Source organism: Mastigoproctus giganteus, chromosome 4 (assembly GCF_048544385.1).
Source record: "Mastigoproctus giganteus isolate SK-2022 chromosome 4, ASM4854438v1, whole genome shotgun sequence".
Lineage (NCBI taxonomy): Eukaryota > Metazoa > Arthropoda > Arachnida > Uropygi > Thelyphonidae > Mastigoproctus > Mastigoproctus giganteus.
In genome coordinates, this window is record NC_143578.1 from 12,641,978 (window position 1) to 12,660,915 (window position 18,938).

At 34.7% G+C, this 18,938-nt stretch overlaps 1 protein-coding gene across 2 annotated transcripts in view; it reads left to right on the forward strand.

Annotated features, from left to right (window-relative positions):
* Positions 1-18,938, forward strand: part of Zip48C (Zinc/iron regulated transporter-related protein 48C) — a 306,574-nt gene that overhangs the window by 59,532 nt on the left and 228,104 nt on the right. Inside the window, exons 5-6 of one of the 2 annotated variants that reach the window (XM_090371366.1) lie at positions 2,964-3,128; positions 15,064-15,207. In XM_090371366.1, the coding sequence (XP_090227492.1) occupies positions 2,964-3,128; positions 15,064-15,207 (309 nt within the window). The remainder of the gene's footprint in view (positions 1-2,963; positions 3,129-15,063; positions 15,208-18,938) is intronic. The other variant, XM_090371368.1, reaches the window with a different exon arrangement.

Sequence of the window (18,938 nt, forward strand, 5' to 3'; positions counted from 1 at the left end):
TGTTCTCAAAACCTGTGCTCTTGAAGTTACTCCTGTTCCTTGCCGTCTTTTTTCACTTTTTATTCCAAAGGTGTTTTTCCTTCTGCTTGGAAATTTGCTCATATCCAGCCAGTTCCTAAAAAGGGTAACCAATTATCATCCCATTGCAATTACTTATACTCTTTCTAAAGTAATGGAGAAATCAATTAACCGCCAACTCTTAAACTACCTAGAAACCTTCCATCTGATCAGCGATCACCAGTATGGATTCAGTCAGTGTCGATCCAATGGTGATATTCTGGCTTATGTTACCCATTTATGGACAAATTCAGTGGAAAAGTTCGGTGAAATGCAAGCAGTTGCTCTTGACATCTCAAAGGCTATTTCATGTTTGGCATAAAGTTCTTCTAAACAAGCTTCCATCTTCTGGTTTACCAACTGTGTTTTGCAATTGGTTATTCAGTTTTCTCTCTGACCACTCATTATGGGTGATGGTAGACGGCTCTCTGTTCTAACTTCTCCACTAATGCTGATGTCCTGCAAGGTTCAGTTCTTTCCCCCCTCTTTTGCTCTTGTATATTAATGACCTTCTTCCATTGACCGTAAATCCTATTCATAGTTTTGCTGATGATAGTACATTGCATTCCACTTTCCAATTTGAGAAACCTCGCCCTGCTCAATCAGCTACAACTTCTTGAATATTTGCTACCAATTCCTTAAATGCCATCTCCCGGTAATTTTCCAGTGGGGCAAAGACATCTTAGTTGATTTTAATCCTTCTAAAACTCAGTCCTGTTTTATATCTCACAAAAAGGATTCTTCTGCTCCTATGCTTAGCTTTGGTGACACTCTGATTTTTAGGCAAGATGATATATCTCTTTTGGGGATTACCCTGACTTAATCTTTCTTGGCACAAGCACATTACAAATATTGCTTCCTCTGCATCTAAGAAACTTGGTTTTCTCTTTCACTCTTGGAATTACTTTTCTTCCAAACAGCTGTTCACTCTGTACAAATCGCAAATCTGTCCTACCATGGAATATTGTTCCCACATCTGGGGCGGTGTCCCCCAAAACCTTTCTCGGGCTTCTAGATTCCATTCTGAAGAGGACAGTTAGGTTAATTAATGAATCATCTCTAACAGAGTCTCTCTGTCTCATAGACTTTCTGTTTCTGCTGTGTGCCTTTTCTACGGATACTTCCATGGGAACTGATCTTCTGAATTGGCTTCTGTAATTCCCGCTGTATTTCAAAACAATCCGAACACGTGCCTCCACCAACCAACATCCATTTACTGTTCAACTTCAAACTCACACTACCAACTTTTCATCTTCCTCGTTTATTCATTCAAATGCCGTTTTCTGGAACAACCTTCCTTCATACGTATTTCCTGATAATCACAATCTACAGGAGTTCAAGTCTAATGTCAACAGATATCTTCTTTTGTCTTCTCAATCTCCAACCCATGCATGGTACTAAGTACTGTAGGTTCTAATACCTCTCTGAAAGTCAACAAATATCTTCTTTCATCTTCTCAACCTCTAACCCATGCACATTACTAAGTACTATAGGTTCTAATACCTCTCATGTTTGAGGTTTTCATTAAAAAAAAAAAAAAGTCCCCAGGTCTTTTTTTCCACTACCTTGGGTGTGATACAACAGAGTTGGTATGCAAAATTCGATTACTGCTACTTAAACTTTATTTTGTATTTTTCATTGTTAAACTTCAATTGCCACTTTTCAGCTCATGTGCCTAATATTTCTAGATATTGTTGCAGTAGCATACCTTGATTACTATCATTCCCCACCCTGCTTACCTCTGTTTTTTGAAGAACATTTACCATCCAACCCTTTGTGCTATCAAGTTCAATGCCTAGATAGAGTCAAACCTCGTAGAGGTTTGACTTTACCTTCTCCACTTCCTCCTGTTGAAGCTGGAGGTTAAAGGTTTTATCTAGGTGGTAAGTGAGTTGTAATGGTCTAGAATTTTGGATATTTTCACTACTAATGAGTAGTGAAAAGAACCAAAATGCAGACTGATTTACAGCTGTGTTCATATCTAAATCCATACTATTTCTCAATGGTTTTGAATGAAGAAATTTAGTAAACTGGCCTTTCACCAAATTCTGAAAATTTTCATGATTTCTTGGCATTGGAATATGCTAAGTCCATTAAAAAACTTATAATTAACATATATTTATGCTTTTCTGAAGTTCTAACCATTTCCCTTACACATTTCCTCAGAATTTGCTTGCATCACCTTCTTGTACTGCATGTACTTTGCAAGAGAAATAAAATAACTAACATGATTTTTGTAAATTACTTTTATATAATAATTTTTCTTGTGTAAAATTGTGTTTCCTGATTTAACTTGGAATAATTTGTTTCTATAAATTGCAAACCTGAGAAAACTTATGATGATTGGTGAGGTAGTTAATATACGTCAGATTCTACAAGGACACATTAAAGGATCTGTTCTATATGGAGTTGCAAATTGGTTAAAAGAAAATGTTGATTAATTTTGTGGTTATGATTACCAGAAGTAAAGGATTCCACAGCACCTTAGTTTTAAAATTCCATAACTTCTTAATAACTAAAGCCACACTAAATTACTCTTATAGGATTTTAATATTTTATCGCAATCCACTATATACTTATTGGCAATTAGACATAGGACGAAGGAGTAGACAGGATTGTAATAAAAAGTTAACAATAGTTTATGTATGTATGTCCTTTTGTCCTCTAAATAGAGCACATGAGAAGTAGGCTTTTCCTGTAAGCACAGCAATTTTGCTTAAATCACTAAGAAGTTATGAAGTTTCAGTATGACCCAGAATGTTGTGAATACCTTGAAGCATGTATAATTAACTCTAATAATAGAATTAATGATAATAACTTCTTAAAGATTTCTTTAGAAATCAGATATAAGAAAAATCTGAACACTAAAATTCTCTGTTTGTTTCATTGTATCTCTGCATTGAAAGAAGTGGTAATAGATCCATACTTGACACCCGGACTACCTAGAGATTCCTTTGAAACAGGGAAATGTGGCATTTGGGACCCCCTCCCCATCTCCATTGTGTGGCCCTCATCATACAGAAGAGGGTTCCCCCATAATTACCTTCTCTCATCATCTCAGCCTGATCCAGGTAAATCAACGAGTTTGTGTCAGAAAATAAAGAAAAAATACATTCTCTTGTGGAGTTTGTTTATGCACATACTATTCTTGCAGGAAATTTCCATGGGCGGGTAATGTTAGGTAATCTTGGGTAATGTTAGAATAGTAACCAAATAGTACTTAATAAATAAATAAATAAATTTAAAACCAAACCCTGTAATTCATTCTTAAGAATAATGGACCTTGGAGCTAATTAGTTAGTGAGGAAGCCAGCTGTAGTCATAGTGACAGTTTCTCAAGTCTTAATCCAACAAAAATAAAAAAAAAAAAAAGCTTACGTCTCTCTGCACTCTTTTTAAATTCAGATAGAAAATCTAGGTCTCAGAATTTAAAGTACATGTTTTCTATCTGAAATTAAAGTTTAACTTCCTTTTGACTGTACATTCAACATTAATTGGGACCACAGTCATGATAATTGCTTTCTGTAGCAGTATAAGTTCCAGCTTTCCCAGCCAAAGTTATGTAATATAGGAGGCGCCTCCGTAGCCAGGTGGGAAGGAGCAGCAGTGCATAGCACACGCTTCTTGATTAGACCGGGGTTCGAGCCCGTCGCCACCAAATATGAAGGATGCGGAAAGGTCAGGGAATGACCACCGCATATCCCGGAGCAATATGGCCTTAGTTGCTAATGCTCCTAAAAACCAAACAACAATGTAATATAGGAACATTTGCATGGGCAGATTTTCAAACAGTACTAAATGATGATGAGTAAAAAGGAGTCCTTGGACTTTTGGACTAATTTTGGTTCTTAGGTGAAGCATTGGGTGTATGAGTATGTGGCAGTAGTGATGATGGATGAGACAAGATGTGGAATGAATGTAAACTGTTAGTGGGTACCAACCTTTTTTTTTTTTTATCTTTTACAAGTGAACCACATTGAGTAGTCAAATGCATAGTGAGAGTTGTACCTTGAAAAAGAAATTTGAATACACTTAATTCCTAATGCAATTATCAAAATTAAATTATTACATGAATTTTGAAAAATTCAATATTAAGGGGGGAAAAATGTGTTAATCAAAAGCTTTTGACAACAGAAGTGAAGTGCATTTGACTTTTTTCATAGTGACATGTGAGTCAAGTTTTTCTTTCCATTAAAATAAAATAATCAGTTGTTCCTCTATCATTGCACACACAGTTCTTGTTTAAATTTAGCTAATAATAATACACTTATCATACCACAATAATTACCTTTAACTGTGTCACATTCTGAAGCCCTATTTTCAGTATACATGTGTATTTTGGAATTAGCTTTAAATAAAGCTGTTTCAGTTACTATGTGGAACACAAACTACTGCATTCTGTATTTCATTTTTTCTGGCATTTTGCCCATATACTTTTTGAAGTATCTGTAAAGGAGGACTGTTTAAAATGCTTTTCAGATAGAAAGCATAATGTAAAATTAAATTTGCTAATTTAGTCAGTTTCCTTAAAATTTAGTGTTAATATTTCCTTTCAGGAAAATTAGAAACCTGTAGCTGTAAGTACCAAATCATGTACAGCATAGCTACAAAGTTCTTTTGCAGTCAGATAATGGCATATCATATGTTGCTTTCTATTCTCCATATGTCTGATATGTTTCCATGTTCTGTTAAACATTTTTTCCACTCTGAAGGTTGAATATCGTAAAAGCATTCACTGATGGCTATGTTTAGATTTTGAGCAGTTGTTAGCCACAGTTCAGAAATATTTTGCTTTAGAATGCCATAAAGTGTATTGTGGCATGTTTGCAAGTCAAGACTTTGAGGTGACCGTGCTATGTTTGTTTTGGTCCAATCCATCATTCACTGAATGTGTTATTGAAATTTTTTGAAGCTGGGATTGTGCTACTGCTGCCACCCTGTGCTGTCCCCCCCCCCCCTCTCTCTCTCTGTCACACACACATACACACACACACCATGTACGGTTCCCTGAATTAGATTATATCCAATTTTTGCAATAGTGCTGTCATAATTACTGTAATCTTGGTGTTAATATTTTTACTGTTATTTTTTTAAGTCATCTTTAAAGCATAGTTTTATTAGTTATGTGAACATTTTAAAGCATATCTAGTTTTACTGGTATTTTCTGTAAAAGAAAAACAATTCTGTACTTTGCTTTTTGTTCTTTCAGCATCTTAAGCATTGAATGGCTTATTAAGTTGCTTCTTAAACGTCCTTAAAGCTCATAATAAAATTATTATGTTAATAATTTAAAATTATTAACAATAATTTTAAATAGTTCTACCGTCTGAAAGAACAGTTACAGGGCTATAAAAAATTCTGCAATTGAAGGAAATGCAGCTGCCTTATATAAGGATAGGATATATGAATTTCTAAGTGTGATGTTTGTTTATTTCAACTATGTTTTATTAGTGGTTTTAAAAAATTTAAATGGCTTCCTTGGCTTAATTTATTTGAAAGCACTTTTCTCACCCCAAACAAATGACAGAAACTTCTAAAATTATAAAATAGCAGTAACATGTCATATCTAATATTTTTTTCATTATTTAGACATGTAATTCATGTAAGACATGTAATTCATTTAAAATCAATTTTTCAAATGTGTTTTAAGGATAGTTAGAGCATATTCAAAAAAAAAAAATTCAAAAGGTTTATTTTGATAAGAATTTTAGCTTAGAAATATCTCAAGGATACATAATCTTATCAGAAAGAGAATCCACTCATCCAAAGTTCATGATGTCACTTGTTGATTTTTCACTTTTGTCGCTTTTGTAAATAAGAAGTTTTTTTTTTTTTTTTTTAAATTGTCTGAAGAGTCATTTTCTGTGTGTGTGTGTTGCTATATTATACTTGAAGTGTGCAGTTTCCCATTTTATAATGTGCTACTGTTAATACATTGCTAATAAAATTTAAAAAATCTATTAATAATAAATCGTGTATTTTAATCTAGTGATTATACATTATAAATTTCACTACTCAGAAATGGTTATAAAATGATAGATGCACCAGTAGATAACGTTTTTAATATTCCAAGAAACATTTTTTGTTTGGAGTTTATTATAAGCCTGAGGTTTATTTTAAAATGCTTGGGAAATAAAATGAATTTCATAAAAATTGTTTCCCCCCATAAATATCCTTGAAATATACACATATTGTATTATTTGTGTGAATGTATAAATTAAGGGAAAAAGTGAAGTGCATCAGATTACACTTACATAGCTGTTTGTAAGTGTAATCTGATTAGAATAGTGTAACCACATATTTGGAGAATAAAGATTAAAACAGCCAAAAGGAATTTTTATCACTGATGTATATAACAACCTTCTTGCGTGTAACATGTGGTTGTTACATAATAGAGTTCTGGATAAAGTTGTTTCTAATTATGAATGCATCATGTTAAAAGAGTGAAACTTAAATGAGAGAGTAAAGCTGAAATGTCTTTTGCAGTTGCTTGTTTTATAATTAAATGAGCAATTAATTCACACAATATCTATAGGATTTTCTTTAACCTCTTATAACTTTGATCATGCATTATGCAATTGATTTTCTCCTACATTTTTCCAACTTTAGTAAGGCTTTTATGGGGCTGTTTTCTTGAAGATTGTTTTGTTACAAATTGTGTTCTGAATTTAAACTTAAAATTCTTCATAGAGCTGCACATTGTTAAACAACCATCTTCACTTTATTTTAGAATAATTGAACTTCTATTAAATTATTTTGTAAATTTTATGTATGTTCTTATTATTACTAAAGTAATAGATAAGAAATGGCTGTTTTAAAATGTTGATTGATTTTTTAGTGTGGAATGTTAGTGTGGATTTTTACTGTGGAATGGTAGTCAAATTTTGTTGTAAAATTTCTACCCATAAGTTTCTCATTTGAAATATTTAAAATTAGTATTAATAAAAGAAAATTGATGCAGAGCAATCTTAGTAACAAAAAGGGAGTGGGGAGAGGCAGTTGGTTCAGTCTAGGTTATTTACATAAGTTTCTATTATTCTTCTACCTTTGGTGGTAACCCTTTGGCTAAAAGAGAATTTCTTATATCCAATCTAGAACTATCCTTTCTTAATTTATGTTCTTTAGTTCGTAAAACCAGGTTAAAAAAACAAAAAATCCTCATTATTTAATTTATTAAAGCCTTTCAAAGCTTTATATACTTAAGTCACCATGCAAACGTCTAGTATCCACGAGTTTGTAAACCACAAAACTGAAATCTCTTTAGTAAGTTTATGTTAGTAGCTTAGCTTATTGCTCTTCACTGTACCTTTTCCAGCAGATCCACATTCCCTCTTAAATTGGTGGGACGGGATCAAACTTTTATTTTGTAATTTTATTAGAAGAGACAGTGGTAATTATCCCATTGTATGAAACCTGGTCAAAGCTCAATATAATGGAATAATTACCACTTTGTCCATACTTGCAAATTCCTGTATGTCATAGAACAGGGGTGGGGAACCTTTTTACATTAGAAGGCCATATTTTATTTAACCAAGATACTATTAGGTTACATGCTGAGAATTAAATATATACAAAAAAAATTTATATTTTTGTAGGCATAGTTACAATTTTAATTACAGCCTGTTGTTGTATGAGGAATTTAAACAAAAAAATTAGCTAAGATATTTATTTGGTTTAGCAAATTGTGGTTTAGCAAAGATGATAAAACTAAAAATGGATGAAATTAGACAAACCATGTAATGACTTTTTTGCGATTGCTTAATGCCAGTCGCAAAAAAGTCATTAAATGGTTTGCGACTGCTTAATGCCAATCGCAAAAAAGTCATTAAATGGTTTGCGACTGCTTAATGCCAGTCAAACCAAATAGCAGTTAGTAGTTTGCTATTTAGTTCCAACATCCTTGAGCATAGTTTTAATTGGTCCTCCAAGTGAATATCTGTCATCTGAGATCTCAAGCTTGTTTTAATTTGTGTCATATATGAAAATGTTGATTACAACAGTAAGTTGTGCCAAAACAAGATAGCATTCAACGAGCATGTTGACGTAGACGTGGGTATTCAACAGCGTGGGTATTCCATATTTGAAGAGGATCCTTCTTTTTGTCAAATAGAGACTTCAACTTCAGAATATTATCTTCTGATAGCTCAATTAATTCCATCTGCAAGTCATCAGGAGGTTTGGAGACATCGGTCAGGTGTGGTTGAAAAGCTAGTTTCAATGTGGATCATGTTTCTCAAAATCAGCAAACTTTTCATTGTATTCATCAATCAGGGAGTCTAGAACAGTTGTGTATTCTTTCATGTTGTATTTCCTTAATGATTTGTTTGTATCCTGTTCATTAATTACTTTTGCCGGTTCAGGAAAGTGTTCAGCTGAAAGTTCTGATCGGGTAAGCAAGGTTTTGAAAAAGGTCAGCTTTTTCCGAAATGCCTGTATTTTAAGCCACATATCATATATAGATTTGGTTTTATCGTGCAAAAAATATTCAGTTCATTTTGCTTTGACATTACACACAAATATATCACACAAAAATGCAACATCTCTGCAGAATTCCACTTTTGACAATTCACGCTGTTGATTCAGTTCCTCAAAAAGTTTGTGATTTGTTTTCGCAAAGATAAACGTTTGACAAGTATTTGTCCTTGGGACAACCAGTGCACTTTAGAATGATATGGCAGATCCACACTGAATGTTTCATCATCAAGCTGAAGCACGTTGCGATGTATTTGCTCGAATGTGGTTTACAATACATATAACTTTATTTAATGTGTCACTTAAAACACTAGATCTGGCCCACAGATTCTGCTGATGAAGAATACAGTGAAAGGAAATCAAAGTATCTGGATCTGGCAGTTCTTTCTGTAGTAATGCAACAAATCCCCTTCATGTTTTCCTCTCATGGAAGGTATGCCATCTGTGCATACACTTACTAAATTGCATAAATTCAGTTTCACTTCACAGGATTTTTCTTTGAAGATGGTGAAAATGTTAATTTCACGTGTCCTGACATAAGGATACCCAAAGCCAGTAACTCCTTGTGATAATGAAAATCTGCTGTTATAACACAAATAAAAAATAACATCTGTGCTGAGTCAGTAATATTGGTGGATTCATCCAAGGTGATCGAATATTAAATGTCTTCACTTTGGCATATTGCATGAAGCTGTTTTGTTATATTACAGGCTAATTCATGTTGCTTGATCAGTTATGATCCTCCTTGAAATATTATCTTCTTATAGCTTATTGTTGCTGCTGCTGCTGCTTTCCATCTTTCATTTTCTTAAGTGCAATCTTTCGAGGTTCTCCATCTAGTTTAGCATATTTGTTGTCCTTATGAGTCGCATAATGCTGATATGCGACTGCTGATAATGCTGATATGCATTGTATTCCTTCACTGTTGCCAGTATGGCATCACAGAGCAAACACATCATTTTATTGTTCACTACAACAACATAATACTTCAATTCCCATTCTTCATTGAATACTTGTTTTTCTTATTTCTTGACATAATCGGGTTACCAGTAAAAATTAAAAATGAAATGCACAGATTGATTGAAGATTCAATTTTAAAGGAAACAAGCACTGGAAACCAATGGCACTGGGGAGAATGACCAGAATGTCAACTGATCCTGATAGCATCAGCAAGATAAGTCGTTGCCGATAAGAAAGGCAATGTGCCAAATGAAGTTCAGTTTCAAGTGGAAGTGATGGGAAACACTAATATTCTGTAAAGTGAATTAGAATAAATTAGTGAATTAGAATAAATGCTTTATTTTGTATTTACTTTAATATATAATTCACTATTATTTTCCTTAACTAGAAAAATCAATGCATACATTTTAGGCATGCATTTTCTTTAACATGTTACAGTTCTTTCTTAAGAAATTCACAAGCCTGTAATGCAAATCACTGAGTGGTTTCCAGTTCGCCAATTACCAAGGGAGCACTGACAGGCCTCTTGCTAACTACACAGTTCTCGATATAAATAATTTTGCCACTTCACTTTGTTTTGCATAGATCACTCTATTGATCTATGTAATATTTTTATGCCGTTTATGTTTCTTTTGGTAATGTATGGTGTAAATGTAAACTAATTTATATAAGGAGAATAACAATATATAAAAAAGAGAATAGATAAAATTTACCTTAAAAATATTTTGAGTTTGGTATTATTCATGAAATAAAAGGCAGATTTTGCATTTGAGCGAAATAGACAAAAGGCCACAACTGGTACCCCAAAAGACCGCAGGTTCCTCACCCCTGTCATAGAAGATAACACCATGAGCTGCTCCAGCAGCCATCTACACCGTTGAAAGAACTGCACAGATTGTACTCCTGTCTTTTTCAATAGCCATAAGTTTGTTGCATTTTAAAGTAATAAGATAATCTGGGAATACTATTACTTAAGTGTGGAGCTTTGCATTTCTCAGTATTTTCCTATGTAAAAATTATTTGCACCTCATTTTACAAACTCATAATAGCATATCAGATTATTATTATACATGATTTTCCCTTTAATAAACTTATGCTGTGTTTCTTGTATAATTCCATTCCTTACCTGATGATCCTGCAGTATAGCCATAATTATGAAAGCACCTTGGATTCAGGGAGGTCTCTATGGACTGGGGATGTGCAAATGTATCCCCAGTTCAAAGGGGGGAGGGAAATCAAAGGGTGACATGAATAATTACAGACCTGTTAGTTTCACTTCCGGTACCAGGGAAATAATGTAGTCACTGAATAAAGTAATGTAGGCCATATAGACAGGAATGTATTTATACTGCAATCACAGCATATAGGGGGCAGTCTTGGCTGAATTTGAATATGACGCTGACAAAGGAACTGGATAAAAAAAAAAACTGACATCATATACTTGGATTTCAGGAAAGCTTTTGATATTGTTGCATGTAAAAGGCTACTATACAAATTGTAACAGTGTAGCATTAAGAGCAAAGCAAGTTGCTAATATGGATAAAGCAGTGGTCGAGTGGGAGGAGACAGTTATCAATGGGCACTGCTCTCTTCTTGGATAAATGTTATGTCTCTCTCTCTCTCTCTCAAAGTTCAGTGCTTCGCTGATTGTTGTTTTCAGTATTTCTTAATGCTATTGATGAAGCCATATCAGGCCTAATGTATAAGTTTACAGATGATATGAAGGTTGGCAGACTAGCTAATCATAGTAATGAGGGTATCAGCTGCAACAAGATCTAGATAAATCAGACAGATAGGCTGAGAAGTGGCAGTTGAAGTTTAACATTGACTAATGTAAGGTACTTCATATTTTTAGCTGTAATCCCAAAGTAATATACCAAATGTGTGGTACTGCATTCATGGTAGTGGAGAATGAAAAAGACTTGGGATAATTGTGCCATCAGATATGAAGTTCTCTAAACTGTGCAGATGGAAGTTTTGCCAGTAGGGTAAGAAGGTGACTATGTCACTATATAAGACAATGATTAGGCCACATCTTGGGTATCTTGTAGAGGTCTTGGAAGCCTCATTTGAAGAAGGATGTGGATCTGTTGGAGCAGGTGCAGAAAAGAGCAACAAGATTAGTGAGGGGAACAAAGGGGTGTTCTTACCAGGAAAGCCTTTAGTTCTGTAAATTACAGCATCTGGAGACTGTACCTGATTAAGGTGTTAAGGCTCTAAGTGGATTGAGTAAGCTCATTGCTGATAGACTCTTCCTCCTACTCAAACTATGCACATGAAGGGACATGAATTCAAGCTGAGTAAATATGGTTGCCAGATAGATGTGTGGAAATTTGTCTTCAACCAGCAGGTTATTCATTGTTGGAACAAACTTCCATCTGACATTGTGAAAGAGGGTAGTGTGAATAAATTCAAGAAAGGACTAGACAGACTGTTAGAGGAGATGGACAGGTGGTATAGGAAGTGTTCTGAAACAGAACTTCCCATACTTCCACAGTCTGTTGGCTATTTTGTCTTTTACCCCTCCCCCCAATCTTTCATGATCTGCATTGGTTTGTTGTTGCACATGCATATATGTTGCACCTCTGAGGAATATAATGATGTACGTCCCTTGTCTTCAAAGTTGATAAAGTGGCACACCATTCAGAAAGCTACTTAATGAATGTATTTTGTTTTTATTCTTGTTGCTTTTTGTACTTCCATCACTTTTTGCATTTATTTATGTATGTTTTAGTGCTATTTTTAATAACTTTCCATACATTGTATTTTATTTTTACTGTATTTTTAATAAATATATTTTATTTTATTTTACATTTTATGTTTCATTGGTAGTGACAAGATTTGTTTCAGTATGCATTTTCCTGATGCCGAGGCCTTTTTGCTGATATGGGAGGCGTACATATATATATATATATATATTTTGATTTTTTTTAAATATTTTTTTGGCTGATGCTATTATAAGCTTGCTGTCTTGCATCATTTCGCACTAATAATACTAGATCATGGATTCCATAATTTTCCTTGCCACATTGGTGTTAACTTTACAGGTCTGTAATTCTATAATTACCCATTTCACCCCTTTGTAAACTGGAGAGATGTTTGTCTATTCCCAATCTCTTGGGAATTGGAGTGCAGCAATGATGGCTACAACAGATAGATAGGAATTTGGCAGCCTGCCTTGCTGCTTTTTCAATATGATGGAATTAATCCCATCAGCACCTTGGGCCTTTTCCACATTGAAGCAAGACAATTTTTCTACCAATCCGTTTTCAGTGATCACACAATCATAGAAGAAGACAAACTCTTTATTGTATATACGGAAGGCACGTTGCTGTTCACAACACCCTTCATGGCTACAAGCCAGAGGTTGTAGTTTCAATACCTGTTATCTGGCGAGTGGTACCGGCAAGCCAAAAAAAAGCCACATTTTGGTGCAAAAATTTTTTAGCTAATCAATATATCCATATAGGGTCATCAACCACATTACTAAAACTATTTTGTGGTCAACCAGAATGGTTCAGTCTCCCTTCTATCTAATATTCATGTGTGCAAAAAGTATATTTTTTGTAGTCTGATTTAGCATTTCCTGCTGCCTTCTTAGTTTTTTTTATTTAACAACAAACACCAAAGGTATTAGAACCTAAAGTACTTATGGGTTAAAGGCCAAGAAGATTGAGGATACTTGTTGTCATTAGACTTATATTTCTGTAGATTGCAATTTTCGAGAAATACATGAAGAAAAGTTTGTCCATGAAAGTGAAGTAGAAGGGATAAACGAGGAAAAATGTAAGGTACAGTAGGGCTCCGCTTTTTTTGGCATTCCGCTAATACAGCAGTTTTCAATTATATCCATGTTCTTTATGTTCGGTATTTTTCGCATGACACAGCAGCCAAGTCCAAAAAGGCATTCAGTCTGTTTACAGCATATGATAGTGTAAACATGGCATTTATATGCATAAATATTAGATGTTTATATGTGCATTCGTAAGTGAAAAAAGCTATATTCCACTTTTCGCTTTTCAACGGGGGTCTGGTGGGGCCTAACCCACCGTATGAGTGGGCCCTACTGTATATTGTATCTCTCATGATGACCAGGCTTATAATTATTAGTGCTGACTGCAGTCTTGATAATGGAAACATGTACAGATTGAGATTGAACTCTATTCACAGTCCATAACAAATGGGGACTGTGAATGTGGTTCAATCTTAATCTGTTTGCACTGGTTTATCTGTTGCATTAAAATAATGATAATGAAATTGTAAACTCCTCTGGCTGTGTGTCCATACAAAATATAAGTGGAAATTTTTTTTTATTTTTATTTATTTAGGGAATCTCAGTATATACACATTGACTTTTTGAATGGCTCTCCCTTTCTCTCTCTGTCATACATTTGGAATGATGCTACCAACACAAAAAGTGTTCCTTTAGTGCATTTACAGGGGGATGAATAAAAAATATCTATGACCTGGAACTGTAACCCCCCCCCACACACACAGGTTAAGAAATTCATAACAATGCCATTAACATAGAAGGGCAGCCATTTACAAGGGTGTTTCAAGAATTAGGTAATAAATACTTCTATGTGAAGGGGTTGATCTTACATAGATAAATGTGTGGTACATTAAAAGACTTTGCTATACATCACTTTTCTACAACCACCACATTTAAGCATTTGTTCCACTATGATACCAAGTCTTTCCTGATAAAGAAGAAATTTGTGTTTTGGCAACAGTGTTATGAGATCATAGCATGTGTTTTTTGTTAATTCCTTAACTGAGATGATGCTAAACCTTAACAGTGAGTTGCCATGTACATAATCAGTTATGGATGGCTGTTCATCACAAATAACCCAGTTGCTGCAGAATATCACCAGCCCACATTCAATATGAGCTGTTACAGCACCAGAATTCTGCGGTTTTTGAGCATGCATCACAGTCTCAATCTTGCAATAACTAATTTCTATCTTTGGACCCCAGAAGGAGCAGCTGACTGGTGAGTGATTTGCAACTGACATTGATGTGCAGCATGCTGTCATTGTTTCCTGGCTGAAGTTACTTGATATAGATTTCTTCCATGCTGGAATAGGCGTCTTGGCCGACTGGGCTAGCTGGGTGGATAAAGTGCCTGCCTGGCAACCCAAAGGTCGCGGGTTTTGAATCCCGCCTCTGGCTTGGATCAGAGTAGAAATTGCAAAACTTTGGGAAGTGCATTATGGCCATAGAAGCCAATGCGCCAACAACTAACAAAAAAAAAAAAAAAAAAAAAAAAAGGTGCCTCTGTATCATAGGGGCAAATGCTTGTCTCATTGTGATACCAAGGCACTATATGAAAGTCTTCTTGTGTATCATACATGTATCTATGTAAGATAAACTTTTTCACATAGAAGTATTTGTTATCTTTATTATTTTTTTAAACACCCTTGTAATTGTCAAAAGTTGTCAGCATGATTTATTTCAGAAATTCTTTTCATTATATTATTAAAGAAAGTTTTTAAGTTATTTCTGTTTTTAGAAAAGATCTTTAAATTACCTCACTGTTTCTTGTAATTGTGTGAATTGTTTTTGGTTTTTCAGGTAGTGCATTGCGTCGAAGAAGACTTTCTTCTACAAGCAAAGATATTTTGTATAATATAGAAAAAGCACCTAGTGCACAGTTTCAGCAGTGTTGGAAAAGAGTTTTACTCCTCATCTTTGCCATTACTGTACATAATATACCTGGTAAGTTTTCTCCATGTTAAATGAGTTTTATTATACTTTTTTTAACCGATAAATTTTAATTTTCTTCTCTAAAAAAATAGAAGAATCTTCACTATGAAAAGTTATGCATGTTATCTAAAAAAATGTTCTATTGCACAGCAATATCTCCTATTACATATTTCCATAGTATACATGTCACTGCATCTTTCCTTCTTTAATTTTTTATGTCTGCGACATTTGAATGCTTCATTGTATCTGCCATTAAACTTCTATTTTCTTATCTCATTAACTGTTCTACCACTCTATAAACCTTTAAATATTTCACACTTGAGGAATTCTTTAGGGAAGGGAATGCCAGAAGTTTATCAAGCTCTAACGAGGAGCTAAATGGTGTTGTGATAACTGAAAGGAAAGAGAATGAGAAATTGTTGAAGACGAACATAAAAAAAGCACCTAAGGTGGATGGAATCTATCCGATTATATTAAGGAAGGCAACGGAGGAGGTAAGCAAACCCTTAGCCATAATTATGAGAGCATCTTTGGACTCAGGAGAGTTCTCTATGGACAGGAGATGTGCAAATGTATCTCCAATTCACAAAGGGGGAATCAAAAGGTGACAAGTATTTACCGACCTGTTAGCTTAACCTCTGTTCCAGAGAATATAATTGAGCCTCTGGTGAAAGAAGTAATGTAGGACCATCTAGACAGGAATGCAATTATACTGCAGTCACAGCATCGATTTGTTAAGGGATGATCTTGTCTGACCAGTCTAATTGAATACTGTGATGTAGTAACAAAGGTAACTGGATGCAAAAAATAATTTTTGCATCATATATTTGGATTTCAGGAAGACTTTTGATACTGTTGCACATAAAATATAAAATAATGCTGTACAAACTGAATCAATGTGGCATTAAGGGCAAGTTATTGCTATGGATAAAGAGATGGTTAAGTGGAAGAAGACAAAGTAGTTATCAATGGGCACTGCTCTTCGTGAACTAATGTTATTAGTGGAATTCCCCAGAGTTTAGTGCTGTGCCTATTGTTGTTTTCAATATTTATTAATGATATTGATGAAAGTATATAAGGCTTAATGTCTCTGTTTGCAGATGATAAAAAGGCTGGCAGGGTGGTTAACCACAGTCATCAGGGTGAGCAACTGCAACAAGATCTAGGAAAACTGGCTTGAAGGGCTGAGAAATGGCAGTTGAAGTTTAACTTTGACAAATGCAAGGTAGTGTATATGGGTAGCAGTAACCCCAGAGTAACTTATCAGCTGTGTGGTACTACACTTAGGGTAGTGGACAATAAAAAAGACCTGTGGGTAACTGTGAAGTCAGACATGAAATTCTCTGACCAGTGCAGAAATGCTGCCAGGACAGCTCATGGGGTTTGTCAATGATATACAGAAACATTTCTTGCGGGGATAAGGAGGTGATTATACTTTTGTATAAGACCATGGTTAGGTCACATCATGAGTATGTATATACAGGTCTGGAGGTCTCACTTTGGGAGGGATGTAGATATGGTGGAATGGGTACAGAGAAGGGCAACCTGGTGAAGGGTACAAAACGGTGCTTGGCGAAGGTAAAGAAAGGCAACACAAGAATGATGAGAAACGTCGGATAACTTACATGGAAAATTAGTTTCCCAATACGGTACTCTAGCGCAGCTCGCTCGGTAAACAGACGTTAGGTGTTATCGGTCTGGAGCAAAGTTAAGAATGATATATTGATTGACAGGTAGGCATGGCAAACGATGTTCTGATTGGTGCGCGAACACAACACACGATAACATCGGTTTAGTAGCACTCAGAAGCACTAATGGTAACTTGCCGTAATGAACACTTTCCATAATGGTGAAAAAAGGTCAGGTTACCTCCACTTGAATCCCATGGGAGCTTGAATCCCTCTCGAAATGGAGGGATAACCTAACCTTTTTTATTTAGAATCATGGGTGGACTAGCACATAAATTGTTTATTAACAAAATATTAATTTTTTATTACTGTACAGCACTTTTATTTTTAAAGAGACACTCGTGCGGATACACACGTATCATAACGTCAATCGACACCTCAATAGCTATTCACTATATATATATATATATATATATATATATATATATAAAGAATCTTTCTTTCTTTTCCTATTATTTCCTAACCTAACGTTTAGGGTTAGGTCACAAAATATATAGAAACCTTTTCTGTTATTTCCTAACCTACCATTTAAGGTCAGGTTACGAAAAATAAAGAAACCTTTTCCTTTTTTCGTAACAAAACCTAAATCAACAGTATAGTAAAAACACTCATGAACTCCAAAAATCTGCTTTTAATAATGAGAAAAAACCTAACGAAGAACATAAAAATGAACAGAACGAAACTTTTATTAATTTAGTTTTCATCAAAAAATCAACCAACGTTTTATTTTCCTTACAAATTTCTTCCATCTTTAAAAGATTCATCACTACTATTACCTGTTTACCGTTCATCACAAAACTGTTATGCACTGTTCTTTACTCATAAATACACATTATAATGCCAACCAATGACTACGCAGTAGCTTGTCTTCTATCGCGCCCACCACCAATCATTTCATCATTTGCCACGCCTACCTGTCAATCAATATATCCTAATCGATTTCGGCTCCAGACCGATAACACTTACCATCTGTTTACCGATCGAGCGAGCAGCGCTAGAGTCCGGTGTTGGGAAACTAATTTTCCATGTAAGTTATCCGACTTTTCTCATCATTTTCATGTTGGCTTTCTTTACCTTAGCCAGGTGCTCTTACCTAGACAGGTTTCGCTCTTCAAATTGCAGCATATCAAGATTAGTTGAGGAAGGATGGTTGCAGGATAGATGTGCAGCCATTTGCCTTCAGCTAGTGGTGGTTGATTGTTGGAATAGGCTTCTATCTGTTGTTGTGGAAGTGGATGGGTTAAATAAATTCATGTAATAACTAGACATATTTTTGGAGGCTATGGAATGATAAACTGTGTAAGTTTTTTTTGGCTGATGCTATATAAACTTTCTTTCTTGCATCATTTGCCATTACTACTACTACTACTACCACCACCACTGCTACTACTACTACTACTACCACCACCACTGCTACTACTACTACTGCTACCAGTTTGTGCTATCAGACATCTACCTACTTTTTGTTAGGATAACAGTACTTTCAGAATTGCTGCTAGAGCAGTGATACCTTTTAAATAAATACTTATTTTTTGGAAAGGGCTGTTTGTTTGAGGTAGTGTATTACCAGGACAAATTGCACAAAAAGGTGAAATTGGCTTTAAGTGGGAGAACTGAGATCATGTCAAAAAGTTCCTTTACCCCCTCTTCTTTTCCCCCACAGCTTATAATAGAAAGATAAGGATATCAGAGTTTCCTTTTGTTTTACTAATTTCATGGTATTGACATCATCTGTATCACTGAACTTTAAATTTTGGAGTTGCAATTATACTATAACTGTTAACATATTAGGATAATATCAGTACTACATATTTGGATAATACCAGTACACATCTTCTCTGGGCTGTAAATCACATTTACTTCCATGACACAAACTTCCATCTGTTCTTGTGGAAGTGGATAGTTTGAATAAATTCAACAAAAAATTAAGACAAATTATTGGAGGGGATAGGCATGTTGATGTAGGAATTTTTTTTTTTGGCTGATGCTTTCTATGTTTGCTTTCTTGCATCATTTCCCAATACTAACACTAAATCAGATTTGGGGATGCACATA